A 15,380-nucleotide genomic window follows, 5' to 3' on the forward strand; every position below is an offset into this window, starting at 1 on the left:
AATAGGTGTAGTACTGGCTTCAGGTAAGACACACTGACATAAGACTCACCAGACAGAGCATCTGTGAATTCTAGGAGTGGGGTCAATGCCTGGTTGATGGACTCAAGAACACCTACAGTTGAAGTTGGAAGTTTACATACACCTTAGCCAAATACATTTAAACTCAGTTTTTCACAATTCCTGACATTTAATCCTAGTAAAACTTCCCTGTCTTAGGTCTGTTAGGATCACCACTTTATTTTAAGAATGGGAAATGTCAGAATAATAGTAGTGATTTATTTCAGCTTTTTTTTTTTTTTCATCACATTCCCAGTGGGTTAGAAGTTTACATATACTCAAATTAGTATTTTGTAGCATTGCCTTTAAATTGTTTAACTTGGGTCAAATGTTACGGGTAGCCTTCCACAAGCTTCCCACAAGAAGTTGGGTGACTTTTGGCCCATTCCTCCTGACAGAGCTGGTGTAACCGAGCCATGCTCGCACATGCTTTTTCAGTTCTGCCCACACATTTTTGATGTGATTGAGGTCAGGGCTTTGTGATGGCCACTCCAATACCTTGACTTTATTGTCCTTAAGCCATTTTGCCACAACTTTGGAAGTATGCTTGGTGTCATTGTCCATTTGGAAGACCCATTTGCGACTAAGCTTTAACTTCCTGACTGATGTCTTGAGATGTTGCTTCAATATATCCACATCATTTTCCCCCTCATGATGCCATCTATTTTGTGAAGTGCACCAGTCCCTCCTGCAGCAAATCACCCCCACAACATGATGTTGCTACCCCCGTGCTTCACGGTTGGGATTGTGTTCTTCGGCTGGCAAGCCTCCCTCTTTTCCCTACAAACATAACAATGGTCATTATGGCCCAACATTTCTGTTTTTGTTTCATCAGACCAGAGGACATTTCTCCAACAAGTACGATCTTTGTCCCCATGTGCAGTTGCAAACCGTAGACTGGCTTTTTTTATGGCGGTTTTGGAGCAGTGGCTTCTTCCTTGCTGAGTGGCCTTTCAGGTTATGTTGACATAGGACTCGTTTTACTGTGGATATAGATACTCCAGCCTCTTCACAAGGTCCTTTGCTGTTGTTCTGGGATTGATTTGCACTTTTCACACCAAAGTACGTTCATCTCTAGGAGACGGAACACGTCTCCTTCCTGAGTGGTATGACGGCTGCGTGGTCCCATGGTGTTTATACTTGGGTACTATTGTTTGTACAGATGAACGTGGCACCTTCAGGCATTTGGAAATTGCTCCCAGGGATGAAACAGACTTGTGGAGGGCTACAATTTTTTTCTGAGGTCTTGGCTGATTTCTTTTGATTTTCCCATGCTGTCAAGCAAAGAGGGACTGAGTTTGAAGGTAGGTCTTGAAATACATCCACAGGTACACCTCCAATTTTCTCAAATGATGCCAATTAGCCTATCAGAAGCTTCTAAAGCCATGACATCACTTTCTGGAATTTTCCAAGCTGTTTAAAGGCACAGTCAACTTAGTGTATGTAAACTTCTGACCCACTGGAATTGTGATTAAGTGAAATAATCTGTCTGTAAACAATTGTTGGAAAAAATTACTTGTCATGCATAAAGTAGATGTCCCAACCGACTTGCCAAAAGTATAGTTTGTTATCAAGAAATTTGTGGAGTGGTTGAAAAACTAGTTTTAGTGACTCCAACCTAATTAATTTTGTTAACTGTATATCTCTATAGGTGGGAGCTAAATTCTGGGTCTTGTCACTGGACAAGACCTGCGAAATGGTTTTCTCCTGCTCCAGTACTCTTTGCATCATCTGTTGACATGATCCTCACCTGGTTGGCTGCTCTGTCACCAACTTGTGTTGTTCTAGGTTGTTCTTTTTGAGCAACTGCCAGGTCTCTTTTTCCACGAATAGGAAAAGGCACCTACCACTTTCTTACACACCAATTGCTCGATCCACTCGTTTGTATCTACCCACTCTCTATGAGAAATCAAGAGATTTTAATAAAATGTTAAAATCACAATCCCTTTAGTTATGTACAAATGTAATATTGAACTTAATAAAAAAATGCACATTTAGTTTCATCTCATCAATTACTTCAATATACACAATTGACAAAGTTACTTACCAATGGCCAAGTGCAGATAATGTCCAAGACGTTGCAGTCTGGTCCATTTGTTGATTTGAGCGGCCTTCACCACGTTCGCACCACTATCCGTTGTAATGCAGACCTGTCTGTCTTGACTGAGTTCCCAGGAGGCGAGAGTGTCAATGAGCCCCTCTGCTATAGCTTCACCCGTGTGGTTGTCGGGAAAGTATGTTTGAAGGCATTTTGAAAATTCCACTCTGTCATATAGTGGATAGTGAGGCTAATATAAGGCTCTGACGTGTGACTAGACCACAGATATGTAGTAGTAGCAATATACGCAAAATCTTTAAGCGGTTCCTAAACGTTTTCCCTACAGTCGGCGTAGAGTTTAGGCAGTGCGGTGTGAGAGATGTTTGCGGCCAGAGAGAACGTACCTGGGGTCAATTCAATTGATAAGCCTCTTGATGAAACCTTACTTTTCGGCTGTGCTAATTGGTAGCATGTCCTTGGCAATGCAATGCATAATAGCATTTGTGATGTCTTTTGTCATTTCAATGTTTGCTCGTAGGGCATAAACTCTGTCAGTGTTGTCTGCTTCGGGCGAACATCCTTAGATTGGCTGGTGCTTGAGGGGCGTTTATCAATACCATGGCACAAACTCAAACTTTCATCATGTTCCAAAGAGTGATTTTGCTTCAGATGGTGAACAAGGTTTGTTGTATTACCAGACTTGGTAGCCACCTGTCTACGGCACAATTTGCACGAAACGTTGCTCTGCTCTTTGTCGGACTTCAAAAAGCCAAACCACTTACAAATAACTGAAATGGTTGAACCATTTTTATCAATCATTTCTTAGTTGGAAGCTGAGCCTACTCCATGGCTATCACCTGCCACTGTTTTCGCCTACATCACATGGTTAATAGTGGCTACTCCATAACTCAAAGTGCTAAGTGGTTTTTAGTGGGCATATTGTCACTTCTCTGCACGTTCCTGCTGCGTCAGAGGTAAAATGGACTGCTGTACCTAATTATTCTTTATCGACAATATTGAAACTTAATCAAAGCGTTTTTATATCGTTATTGAGGGAAGTAATTACCTCAATTATTGATATTGATTTATCGCCCAGCCCTACGTGATTTGCAACCAATAACAAAACACAGCTACATTAGAAAAGGTAATAAATAAAATGAAGCGAGCTGATGACACTTATTTGACTTACTCGTTCAGACTTGAATTCTGAAAAATAGCATTATACTTTTGAATATGAAAGAAATGGAGAAAGGGGCAGATTAATCAGTGGCGATGCATCAATAACATACTGAAGAGTGGAGATAAACAAAATGTAAAAATGTTCTTTGACCTTGGCTTCCTTTGTCCTCAGGCTTGCCCAGCATCTTCAGGTTGGAAAACAACACCCCGGATGAGCCGCCATGTGTCATCGATCGGCTGTGTGAGCTACACGACGGCTTGGTGGTGGAAGCCAAGGGCATCAAGGAGCACTACTTCAAGCCCTACATTAAAAGGCTCTTTGAGCGGCAGGTGAGACCCCTCATTAAAACAATGACAACCTGCTATCTGGAGGAGTACTGTGGTGGGTTAAAACGACTATGCCCCACACACACAAAAGCTCAGTAATGTACGCATTCCATAATCCAACCACAAACCCCTACACATAAAATGTTCAGACACATGCCCCCCCCAGCCAAGGTCATACAGATGCCGGCATAATTTATTTTGAATATAGTAAATCCTGTGGGAGATAGTAATTGGAACATCTTTTTGTCTGGACTAGAATAAAATGATCCTTGAAAATATGGGAAACTGCATCAGTCCCGTTTGATCCCTGCGAGGGAACTGTTAAGCCCCCAGAGCCCAGTGTGTTGACTCATACATTGTCTTCTCCTCCAGATACTTAAAGGGAATGAGGAGCTGCTCACAGATCTCCTGGATACACCAAACTTCATAGATAACAAGTAAGTTTGTTATTGAATCCTAATCTGTCATTTTTAGAGGTGCCTAGAATGTTATCAATCTCGGTCACGTTTGAAACTTCTTGTGTTTAACGTTGCTTGCTTATGGTCTGATAACGTGTGTGCCACCCAGTAAAGCGATAAACCGGGAGTATGAGGAGTATGTACTGACTGTGGGGGACTTTGACGAGAGGGTGTTCCTGGGGGCGGATGCCGACGAGGAGATCGGGACACCCAGGAAGGCTGCACCAGAACCCCGGGCCTGCCAGCTGTCAGCCCGCATGCAGGTGGAGAGCAACCTGCAACAGCACTTTGAGAAGGTAGATGGCTGAATCCAGTTCAATTCCTAAACATGCAGCTGAAAATCAACAGGGATGAGGCTCATTTATGGCACCATCTCCGCAAACTAACTGAACAGATGTTTTTTCCTGATTAATTATAAAATATAGATTTTTCAAATTAAATTGCCGCCTACTGCTAAAACAAAATGCCCTCTGTCTTGTCTGTGTTCGCCACATCTTTGCTAATGTTATCTCGCTAAATAATAATTTTGTGAATAAAATGTCAGTGTGATTCCACTCAGGCTGTTTACCATCCCATTTTCAGTCACTAATCAAAAACCTTTTAAGGAGCTTAAACAGAGATCATGTGACTTTGAGAGGAAATAAAACCTTGTTCTGTCGTGTGTGTGTGTGTGCAGAAGCGCACCCTTGCCCCCTCCACTCCTCTGACAGGCAGGCGTTACCTGAAGGAGAAGGAGCTACTGGTGACCCCTGTGTCCTCGGCCACGCAAAGCGTCAGCCGACTCCAGAGCATGGTCTCGGGCCTGCGTAGCGCCCCCAGCGAGGCCCTGATGCAGATTTTCAAGTAAGCGCACATCCACTGCCTCAAATGTGGATGTAGTTTATAGGGACATTTTCATGGACCCAGATCTGAGATGAAGCCTCGTCCTGGATTAAAAATTTGGAATCTCTGGAGAATCTCCATTGAAAGTGTGTTTTAGTCCAGGACTGGGTTTATAACAAGGGTCGGAGAAACCCTCGCTACATGTTAAATAGTTTGTGTAAACTTGGCATGTTAATCTGGTTTTGGGTCAATTACAATTCAGGAAGTAAACGAAAATTCAAATTTTCCCATTGAAATGTAATTGCGCCCAACTGTGATTTGGTTGATAAATCAAGTCCCAGGGAGAGAAGAAACAGAGGCCACTGCGACTTGAGTTGGAAGGTATGTGGTGTTTAACTGTTTTGGCCCTGTGACTTTTTCCACATGTAGGTCATGTTCGCGGGACCCCATCGTAGCTATTCTGGGCAGAGTAAAAACCCTGGGCGAGACGTTCAAGCAACATTACACAAAGGACTCAGAGGAACTGCCTGGCTCACACATGGGTGAGATACCAGACACGCATGCAGATGGAATACATTGAGCATGCAGAAATAGGGGTTAAATATTCTTGGAGAAGGGGTACACCACAAATGTAAAAAAGTAAACATTAGTACAAAAAGTGGACTTAGTACGCAACTGCTCAGACACTCTTTTGCTATTTACCGTAAGTGTTCTGTCAAACATGCCTCAAAATTACGAGGTGTCCCGCTCTATTGTGCATGTTCCGCTTTCCATGCATATTACTTCTAAGTTTGATCAGGCAAAAAGCAGACACAAGACCACTATTGAATTAAGATAATGGGTCAATGAAAGCTTGTATGTTCTTTCTAATGCCATTTCTTGGCCCCTTCGTTCAGATTTTGCTGAGAACAGGATGAAGCTGGCTGAAATCCTCTATTACAAGATCCTCGAGAATGTCATGGCCCAAGAGACAAGGAGGCTACACGGCAAAGACATGGCTGTAAGTTGCACTGGGTCGTGTTCATTAGGGTACACAGTATCTGAAATGAAAACTGAAAAAGTGTTTATTGGACGAGTTCAGATAGTGCCTCGCTGTTTCAGACTGCTTTCTTCTGTTTCGTGCTATGGCACACATCTATATGGTAACTAACGCTTACAGATATGAAGAATAGCAAAGCTAAGGTGTGATGGTGCATTGCATCAGACTGTTGGACATTCAGTGTGCCAATGATTGAAAATTGTAGGTGCTGCTGGAGCAGGACATCTTCCACTGCTCTCTGATGGCCTGTTGTCTTGAGGTGGTGCTGTTTGCCTACAGCTCCCAGCGCACCTTCCCCTGGATCATCAGCATCTTCAAACTACGACCGTTCTACTTCTTTAAGGTAAGTGGCCCGCCGACTAGCTGCACTCGCACGCAAACACTCAATCACAGTAGATTCGAATCAAATATCCCCCCCCCTCCTACTCTGTTATTATCTATCCGTAGTCACTTTAACAAAAGTCCCTGCTCTTCTCCGTGAACATGCCTTAGGCATGCTGCAAGGAGGCATGAGAAATGCAGGTGTGACCAGGGCAATAAATTGCAATGTCTGTACTGTGAGACACCTAAGACAGAGCTACAGGGAGACAAGATGGACAGCTGATCCTCCTCGCAGTGGCAGACCACGTGTAACAACACCTGCACAGGATCGGTACATCCGAACATCACACCTGCGGGACAGGTACAGGATGGCAACAACAACTGCCCGAGTTAGACCAGGAACGCACAATCCCTCCATCAGTGCTCAGACTGTCCGCAATAGGCTGAGAGAGGCTGGGCTGAGGGCTTGTAGGCCTGTTGTAAGGCAGGTCCTCACCAGGCATCACCAGCAAGAACGTCGCCTATGAGCACAAACCCACTGTCGCTGGACCAGACAGGACTAGCAGAAAGTGCTCTTCACTGACGAGTCACGGTTTTGGGTCACCAGGGGTGATGGTCAGATTCGCGGTTATCGTCAAAGGAATGAATGTTACACTGAGGCCTGTACTCTGGAGCGGGATCGATTTGGAGGTGGAGGGTCCGTCATGGTCTGGGGCGGTGTGTCACAGCATCATCGGACTGAGCTTGTTGTCATTGCAGGCAATCTCAATCTCAGTTCAATAGATTTTTCTATTGTGTTATTGACTGTACGTTTGTTTGTAACTCAGTTGTTTTTGTCGCACTGCTTTGCTTTATCTTGGCCAGGTCACAGTTGTAAATGAGAACTTGTTCTCAACTGGCCTACCTGGTGCTACAAAGGTGAAATAAAAATGTCTGCTGGTATACACACACACACACACCTATCTGATGTCAACCTACGCTGAAAATGTGTACATGCAGGTGATTGAGGTGTTCATCCGCTCGGAGGAGGGTCTGTCCCGGGACATGGTGAAGCACCTGAACTCCATCGAAGAGCAGGTGCTGGAGTGCCGGGCCTGGACAGCAGACTCTGTGCTGTGGGAGGCCCTGGAGCAGGCTCACAACAAGGTCCCCACCGTGGAGGAGGTGAGCACCCAGAAACACTACAACTACAAAGCCAGCCCATGGGGATGTGCATTGTACATCAGAAAATGTTTTTTTACTGTTGTGTTATCGTGGTGAATAAGTTATATTATAAGATGCATTAATTTAGCTTTTGGAATGTGTTGAGTTAGATCCTGGCTCTGTCTTTAACTGACAAAGTATTTTTGTGGTTAACTGTGCCTAGTGCATTTTGATTTGGCACTTAAACCCCTCAAATTACAATAATGCAAGCCATATAATAGTAAAAGTACATGATCCTAGGTAACAATGGAATTCCCATAAGGCGAGGTGTCAGTTAACCATTTACAAATATATCAATTCTTAACTATTCCTAACTGATCTTCCTCCCCCTATCGTATCCAGGTGAACTTCCCCAGTAGTTTTGACACGGGGAACAGCAGTGCTGGTCCCTCCCACCTCCCTCTGGTGGCCCTCTCCCCCATCATCCACCCCCGCATCCGCGAGTTTAGGACGGGCCTGAGCAGCGCACGCAAAGGTAGGCCGCCACCTTGAGGTGTTAGAGCCTCTATCTCAATTAGTCTTTCCACGATTCCTCGCATTGTATCTCCTTGCCACCTCAACCGCATTGGAGGACAAGTTACATGGACCTTATCAAATCTGCTTCAGAAAGAGGCAGGTAGAGAGGATGCGAGGAATTGAGAAAATATTAAACGAGAGAGCCAATATGTCAGCATTTCTTATTTTTCTCCTTTTGGTGTATGTCAGTATTTTATGTCAGTGTGTCCTCATTCAGCCACTAGAGGGAGTTTGTATAATAATCTTTGGGGTTCACATGGAGTGGTGTGACTTTAATGTCCCTTTTGATAACAGAAGACTGTACATCCATATTGTCCTCAAAATAACATGAACGCTCTATTGAACTCTGTGCCAGTCTGTGTTACGATGAAATAAAGCCTCGTCATTTTCTACTCAGGCTTATGCTAAGTTCCCCAGGAAAATGAATGCTCTTTTAAGTCTAACAAACTGAACCTCTTGTCCTTTTCCCAGACATTCCTCCGTCGCCCTTATCCGTCCACGACCGTTACAGCTCCCCGGCGGCGGGCAGTGCCAAGCGGCGTCTGTTTGGGGACGACAGCAGCAGCCAGGCCCAGCAGTCCCCGTCCCTTGCCAAGAGGCTCATGTTCACGCCCGGCGGGACGCTGAAGATCGACACTCCCACCATACTCAATATGACCACAGCCAACGGCCAGCAGCTCAGCATCCCACTGCAAGGTACAGCTGCGATAACTTATCACACGCTGTGGTATTTATACACATTTTTGGTCAGTTAAATTAATGATATATGGATAAATCCATTTGAATTCAATCACTTTTTGATAGCACCCCTTTTGATTTGAATGAAATCTTCCATACATATTTGCCCATTGTAGAAGTGCTCAGGAAGTGACTTTGGACCTGAATGCCAAAACATTTAACAGATAAAAGTGCTCAGAGTTTACCCATTTTGCATACCATGCCATATCCATGTCGTAATCACTGGAAAAGATAAACATAATTTAAAAGCTTACAAACAGGGTTGTCAAACTATTTTATAACTTCTGGGGGGAAAATATTTTTTAATAAATATACCATTATCCTCAATTATTGTTGTAGTTTAGACCATATTTTACATCTAAGGTAGGGATTGGCAGCTAGTGTTGCTTTTTGTAGTCCCCCGGATCAAACATTGTCAAGAGGGTGACCTTTAAAATGTTTTGCTCGCAATGTCACTTAGGGACCCCAAAAGGCTAGGGCCAGCTCAGACTGTTGGTATGGATGTAGGAACAGTCTATGACTACAGCCACCCTAGTCATAGACTGTTCTCTCTGCTACCGCACAGCAAGCGGTACCAGAGCGTCAAGTCTAGGTCTAAGAGGCTTTTAAACAGCTTCTACCCCCAAGCCATAAGACTCCTGAACATGTAATCAAAAGGCTACCCATTTGCATTGACGATTTGCATTGCCCCCCTCTTTTACGCTGCTGCTATTCTGTTTATTATATTTGCATAGTCACTTTAATAACTCTACCTACATGTACATATTACCTCAACCGGTGCCCCCGCACATTGACTCTGTACTGGTACCCCCTGTATATAGCCTCACTATTGTTATTTTACTGCTGCTCTTTAATTATTTGTTTTTTATGAAATTCTTTCCTAACTGCATTGTTGGTTAAGGGCTTATAAGTAAGCATTTCTCTGTTGTATTCTGTGCATGTGACATGAAATGTTTTATTTGAGGTATACAACCCGTGAGCTGCTGCGGCCCCTCATGATGAGTTCAGATTTTTGTGTGGCGCACATCTCTGATCTAAGGTTTTTGTGTTGTGCCAGCCATCGGTTGAGACACAACATGCTCTTGAATACAGGCTGGTTGTCATGTTTTGGCTTATAAATGTACTTTCAAATGGTACCACAAAGAGGAAACCTATTGAAATGTAGATAATAGAATAGACATGACAATTTTTAGTTGGCAGTGGGTGGACCGGCAGTCATCTTTGTGGTTGTAATTAGAAGTAAAAAATAAATTCAATTTTACATTTCAATGGTGTACCAGCTATATTGCAGTGGTCTGAAGGGATAGGTTCATTAAATTAGTTATATTTCTATGATAGAAATGACACCCCACCCTGTATTCAAGAGAATTTTGTATCTCAACAGATGGTAGGCAAAACACAACCTCAGCTGATGTGAAATAGGGTCTATGCTACATTGTTCTCCATATTTTTAAATAGGGAGCCAATTCGATTTTAGCACTTATTTCCATGACTGATCAAAACAAATTTTTCTCGTGGCTCTCTTGTCCCTCAGCAGCAGACATGGTGAGCTGTATGTTTGGAACATTGAATCGCAATACATATAGAATCGTGAAAATCGTATCGGCACCTAAGTATCGTGATTAATATCAGTCCCAGGCAATTCCCAGCCCTAATGCAAATATGGAAAACAAATAGCTGTTTACGCATTTTTAGATACTTGACGTAAAGTTGAAAATGACTCTTTATTCAAACTATTTTTTTTTTCTTCACCAGAATGTTTTGGACTTCGGGTCTAAAAAGTAACTTTCTGACCACTTCTTCTATGTGCAAACATGTATGGAAAGATTTGTTTAAACCGAAAGGGATGCTGTCAAATAGTGATGGAATTAACATTGATTTTCCCAGCAGTGGAAAAAGTACCTAATTGTCATACTTGAATAAAAGTTAAGCTACCTTAATAGAAAATTACTCAAGTGAGTCACCCAGTAAAATACTACTTGAGTAAAAGTCTTAAAGTATTTGGTTTTAAGTATACTTAAGTATCAAAAGGAAAAGTACAAATCATTTAAAATTCCTTATTAAGTAAACCAGATGGTGTTATTTACTGAAAGCCAGGGACATAATCCAATGCTCAGACATAATTTATAAATGAAGCATGTGTGTTTAGTGAGTCCACCAGATCAGAAGCAGTAGGGATGACTAGGGATGTTCTCTTGATAAGCGTGTGAATTTGACAGTTTTCCTGTCCTGCTAAGCATTCAAAGTGTAACGAGTACTTTTGGCTGTCAGGGAAAATGTATGGAGTAAAAAGTACATTTATTTTCTTTAGTAATGTAGTGAAGCAAAAGTAAATTGGCAAAAATATAAATAGTGAAATACAGATACCCCAAAGCTACTTAATTAAGGAGTACTTAAGTATTTTTACTTAAGTACTTTACACCACTGGATTTACCCATACCCATCTTGTGGCTGATGTTTATGTTTTTAATTAAGGAGAAGGCCTTTAAAAAATGACAACAAACCCGAAAGGATACCACTACGCTTCTAGAGGATAGTGGTGTCCTCAGATTTATTTTGTCCGTATCTTGTATAACAATCTCTGATAAATGGTCTGCAGACTTCAGCTAACAAATGAATTAATATAGAATGTATTAAGTTATTCTAGAAGATTGAATAGCGACTTTAAATCATTATCAATTTGGTACCATCACACACACAACTAGTTACCTGAATTTTCAGTAATCTATGGTTACTTTGGACATTTATAGTGTAACTATTTAGTATTAATATATAGTATTCATTTTTTATATCTGTGTCCATGAATTTCTAGTGAATAGACCATATAGTTCAAGAGAAAATTACCTAATTAGTGGAGAAAAAAAGCATCTTCTCAACAATGGTATTATTTTCAAATAACTCGAACTATTGACTTTTTTCACAACTGCTACCAATTTGTCACCAAAACATTTACAACTGAAATATCGACACGGTAAAATAAGTGTGTAAAAAATAAAATCAATTTAATCCTGACACCCTCATATTAAACACCAATGGTGTTCACTGAGTTGATGGTTTATATTTAGGCCACACAGAGGGCCAGAGAGAATTTACAGACCCTGTGATAAGTACACAAAAAGGCCACTAGATGTCATTTTATACAATTATTCAAATTTGAAAGCGAGCAAAATTCTGGTAGTTTACTGCTGAAATCAGCTTCTAGTAATATACCCTCCCTTTTCAACTCTACATGTAACACACTTTTGTCATTTTATTGATATGAAATTGTGCAACGCCTCCACAAGCCAATCGTCCCCCCTGTTCTGAGTACAGTGTGCCAATGTGATCCCCAGGTATAAAGAATGATCTGGGAGGCATCACACTGATCCAGGTGCAGACCAGAGGGGAGCCCGGCAGTCCCATTACAGCCCAGGTCCTCTTGACAGCCTCCCCCAGCCGGCCCATTCCGGCACCCCAGGCCCAGCCAGACCCCCAACAGAGCCGGCCCCGACGCACCGGCTCCTTGGCCCTCTTCTTCAGGAAGGTGAAACAGAGGGCACAAAGGCACCCTATTCCCTATATCAGTGGTTCGCAAACCTGTCCTACCCCCAGCTGTTCCACGTATCTATCTCAGAGAACAGCACACAGTCACTATCTACAGGGGGCCTTTATTTTTACATGCAACAAAAATGATGAATAATGGTGTACGTAGTACTAGCTGCTACAAATAACTCAAATGTTTCTCGCTCTCGCTCTCTCTCGCCCCCCCTCGCTCTCTCTCGCCCCCCCTCGCTCTCTCTCGCCCCCCTCGCTTTCTTCGCTCTTCGCTTCTCGCTTTCGCTCGCTTCGCTTCGCCGCTTCTCGCTCGCTTCGCTTTCGCTTCTTCGCCGCTTCTTCGCTTTTCGCCGCTTTCTTCGCTTTCGCCGCTTTCTTCTTCGCTTTCGCTTCGCTTTCGCTTTCGCTTTTTCGCTTTCGCTTTCTCGCTCTTCGCTTTCGCCCTTTTTTCGCTTCGCCTTCTTCGCTTTCCCGCTTCCTTCGCTTTCCGCTTTCGCTCGCTTTTCGTCGCTTCCTTTCGCTTTTCGCTCGCCGCTTTTCCTTCGCGTTTCTTCGCTTCGCTTTCTTCGCTTCGCTTTCGCTTTCTTCGCTTCTTCGCTTTCGCTTCGCTTTCTTCGTTTCGCTTCGCTTTCGTCGCTCGCCTTCTTCTTCGCTTCGCTTCGCTTTCGCTCGCTTCGCTCGCGTTTTCGCTTTCGCCCGCTTTCTCTTCGCTCTCGCCGCTTTCTTCGCTTTCCTTCTTTGCTTTCCGCTTCTCGCTTCGCTTCCTCGCCTCGCTTCCTTCGCTTCGCCGCTCCCGCTTTCGCTCGCCTTCGCTTCGCTTTCGTTCTTCCTTCTCGCCTCGCTTCTTCCCCTTCGCTTCTGCTCTTCGCTTTCCTCGCTCGCTTTTCGCTTCTCGCTTTTCGCTTTCCCTTCGCCTTTCGCTTTCGCCTTCTCGCTTTCGTCCTTTCTCGCTTCGCTTCCTCGCTCTCTCGCTTTCTTCGTTTCGCTTCTTCTCGCTTTCGCCGCTTTTTCTTCGCCTCGCTTTCTCTCGCTTTTCGCTCGCTTTCTTCGCTTTCGCTGCTTTCTTCGCTTTCGCTTCTTCTTTCGCTTTCGCTTTCGCTTTCGCTTTCTTCGCTTTTCGCTTTTCTTCGCTTTCGCTTTCGCTTTCGCTTTGCTTTCGTCGCTTCTTCGCTTTCGCTTTCGCTTTCGCTCCTTTTCGCTTTCGCTTTCTCTTCGCTTTCGCTTTCGCTTCTCCCGCTTTCGCCTTCGCTTCTCGCTTTCGCTTCCTTTCTTCGCTTTCGTCGCTTTCGCTTTCGCTTTCCCCGCTTTCGTTCTTCGCTTTCTTCGCCTCGCTTTCTTCGCTTTCTCGCTTCTCTCTTCCTGCTTCTCGCTTTCTTCTTCGCTTCTTCTCCTTCGCTCCTTCGCTTCTTCGCTTTGCTCTCTTCGCTTTCGCTTTCTCCTTTCGTCGCTTTCGCTTTCTCGCTTTCGCCTTCGCTTTCTTGCTTTCTTCGCCTTTCGCTTTCTTCTCGCTTTCGCCTTCGTCGCTTTCGCTTTCGCTTTTCTTCTTCGCTTCGCTTTGCGGCTTTCGCTTTCCCTTTTCGCTTTCGCGGCTTCTTCGCTTTCGCTCGCTTTTCGCCGCTCTTCCGTGCTTTTCCTTCGCTCTTCGCTTTCGCTCGCTTTCGCTTTCCCGCTTTCGCTTTCGCTTTCGCTTTCGCCCCGCTTTCCTTGCTGCTTTCGCTTTCGCTCGCTTTTCGCTTTCGCTTCGCTTTCGCTTTCCGCTTTCGCTTTCGCTTCGCTTTTCGCTTTCTTCGCTTTCGCTTTCGCCTTCTTCGCTTTCGCTTTTCGCCTTCGTCTTCGCTTCGCTTTCTTCGCTTTCGCTCGCTTTCTTTTTCGTTTCTCGCTCGCTTTCCTTTCTGCTTTCGCTTTCGTTCGCTTTCCCGCTTCTTCGCTTTCGCCCGCTTTTCGCTCGCTTTTCTTCTTCGCTTTCGCTCGCTTCGCCTTTCTTCTTTCGTTCTTCGCTCGCTTTTCTTCGTTTCGCCCTCGCTTTCCGTTTCCTCGCCTCGCTTTTTTCGCTTTCTCCTTTCGCTTTCTTCGTTTCTTCGCTTTCGCTTTCGCTTTCTTCGTCTCGCCCTTCGCTTCTTCGCTTTCTCGCCCGCTTTCTTCTTCGCTTCGCCGCTTTCTTCCTTTCGCCCGCTTCTTCCTCGCTCGCTTTTCTTCGTTTCGCTCTCGTTCGCTTTCTTCGTTTCCCGCTTCGCTTTCTTCGCTCTTCGCTCGCTTTCTCGCTTTTCTCGCTCGCTTTCCTTTCGCTTTTCCTCGCCGCTTTCGCTTTCGCCGCTTCGCTTTCGCCGCTTTTTTCCTTTCGCTTTCTTCGCTTTCGCTTTCGTTCGCGCGCTTTCGCTTTTCGCTGCGCTGCTTCTTCGCTTTCGCTTGCCGCTTTCGCTCGCTTCGCCGCTTTCTCGCTTTCGCTTCTCGCCGCTTTCTTCGCTTTCGCTTCGCTCGCTTTCTCGCTTTCCTTTCGCTTTTTTCGCTTTCGCTTCGCTTCTCGCCTTCCTTCTTCGCCGTCGCTTTTCCGCTTTCCTTTCGCTTTGCGGCTTTCTCGCTCTTTCTCGCCCTTTCCTTGCCTCCTCGCTTCTTCTTCGCTTTCGCTTTCGCCCCGCTTCGCTCTCGCCCTCGCTTTCGCCCTTTCTTCGCCTCTCGCCTCGCTTTCCTCTTCGCTCTCGCCCCCTCGCTCTCTCGCTTCTTCGCTCTCTCTCTCGCCCCCCGCTTCCTTCGCTTTCGCTCTCTCGCTTTCGCTTTCTCGCTCTCTCGCTTTCTCTCGCTTCTCGCTTTCCTTCGCTCTCTCTCGCCCCCCTCCCCGCTCTCGCTTCCTCTTCGCCCTCGCCCGCTTTCTCTCGCTTTCTCGCCTCGCCTTTTCGCTCTCGCTTCGCTTCTTCGCTCTCTCGCTTCGCTCTCTCCGCTTTCGCTCTCGCCTCTCGCTTTCGCCTCGCTTTCGCTCTTCTCGCCCCCTTCCTCGCTCTCCTCGCTTCTCTCTTCGCTCTCTCGCTTTCCCTTCTTCGCTCTCTCGCTTTCCCCTTTCGCTCTCTCGCTTTCTTGCTCTTCGCCCCGCTCTCGCTTTCGCCTCTTCTTCGCTTTCGCCTCGCTTTCGCTCGCTCTCTTCGCTTTCGCTCGC

At 44.9% G+C, this 15,380-nt stretch overlaps 1 protein-coding gene across 2 annotated transcripts in view; it reads left to right on the top strand.

Annotated features, from left to right (window-relative positions):
• Positions 1-15,380, top strand: part of rbl1 (retinoblastoma-like 1 (p107)) — a 42,121-nt gene that overhangs the window by 19,865 nt on the left and 6,876 nt on the right. For both annotated transcript variants that reach the window (XM_014131642.2, XM_014131643.2), the window contains exons 6-16: positions 3,447-3,604; positions 3,974-4,038; positions 4,169-4,355; positions 4,736-4,902; positions 5,311-5,423; positions 5,778-5,881; positions 6,126-6,263; positions 7,241-7,405; positions 7,787-7,919; positions 8,432-8,656; positions 12,031-12,221. In XM_014131642.2, the coding sequence (XP_013987117.1) occupies positions 3,447-3,604; positions 3,974-4,038; positions 4,169-4,355; positions 4,736-4,902; positions 5,311-5,423; positions 5,778-5,881; positions 6,126-6,263; positions 7,241-7,405; positions 7,787-7,919; positions 8,432-8,656; positions 12,031-12,221 (1,646 nt within the window). The remainder of the gene's footprint in view (positions 1-3,446; positions 3,605-3,973; positions 4,039-4,168; positions 4,356-4,735; positions 4,903-5,310; positions 5,424-5,777; positions 5,882-6,125; positions 6,264-7,240; positions 7,406-7,786; positions 7,920-8,431; positions 8,657-12,030; positions 12,222-15,380) is intronic.

Source organism: Salmo salar, chromosome ssa12, assembly GCF_905237065.1.
Source record: "Salmo salar chromosome ssa12, Ssal_v3.1, whole genome shotgun sequence".
In the NCBI taxonomy this organism is placed as follows: Eukaryota; Metazoa; Chordata; class Actinopteri; order Salmoniformes; family Salmonidae; genus Salmo; species Salmo salar.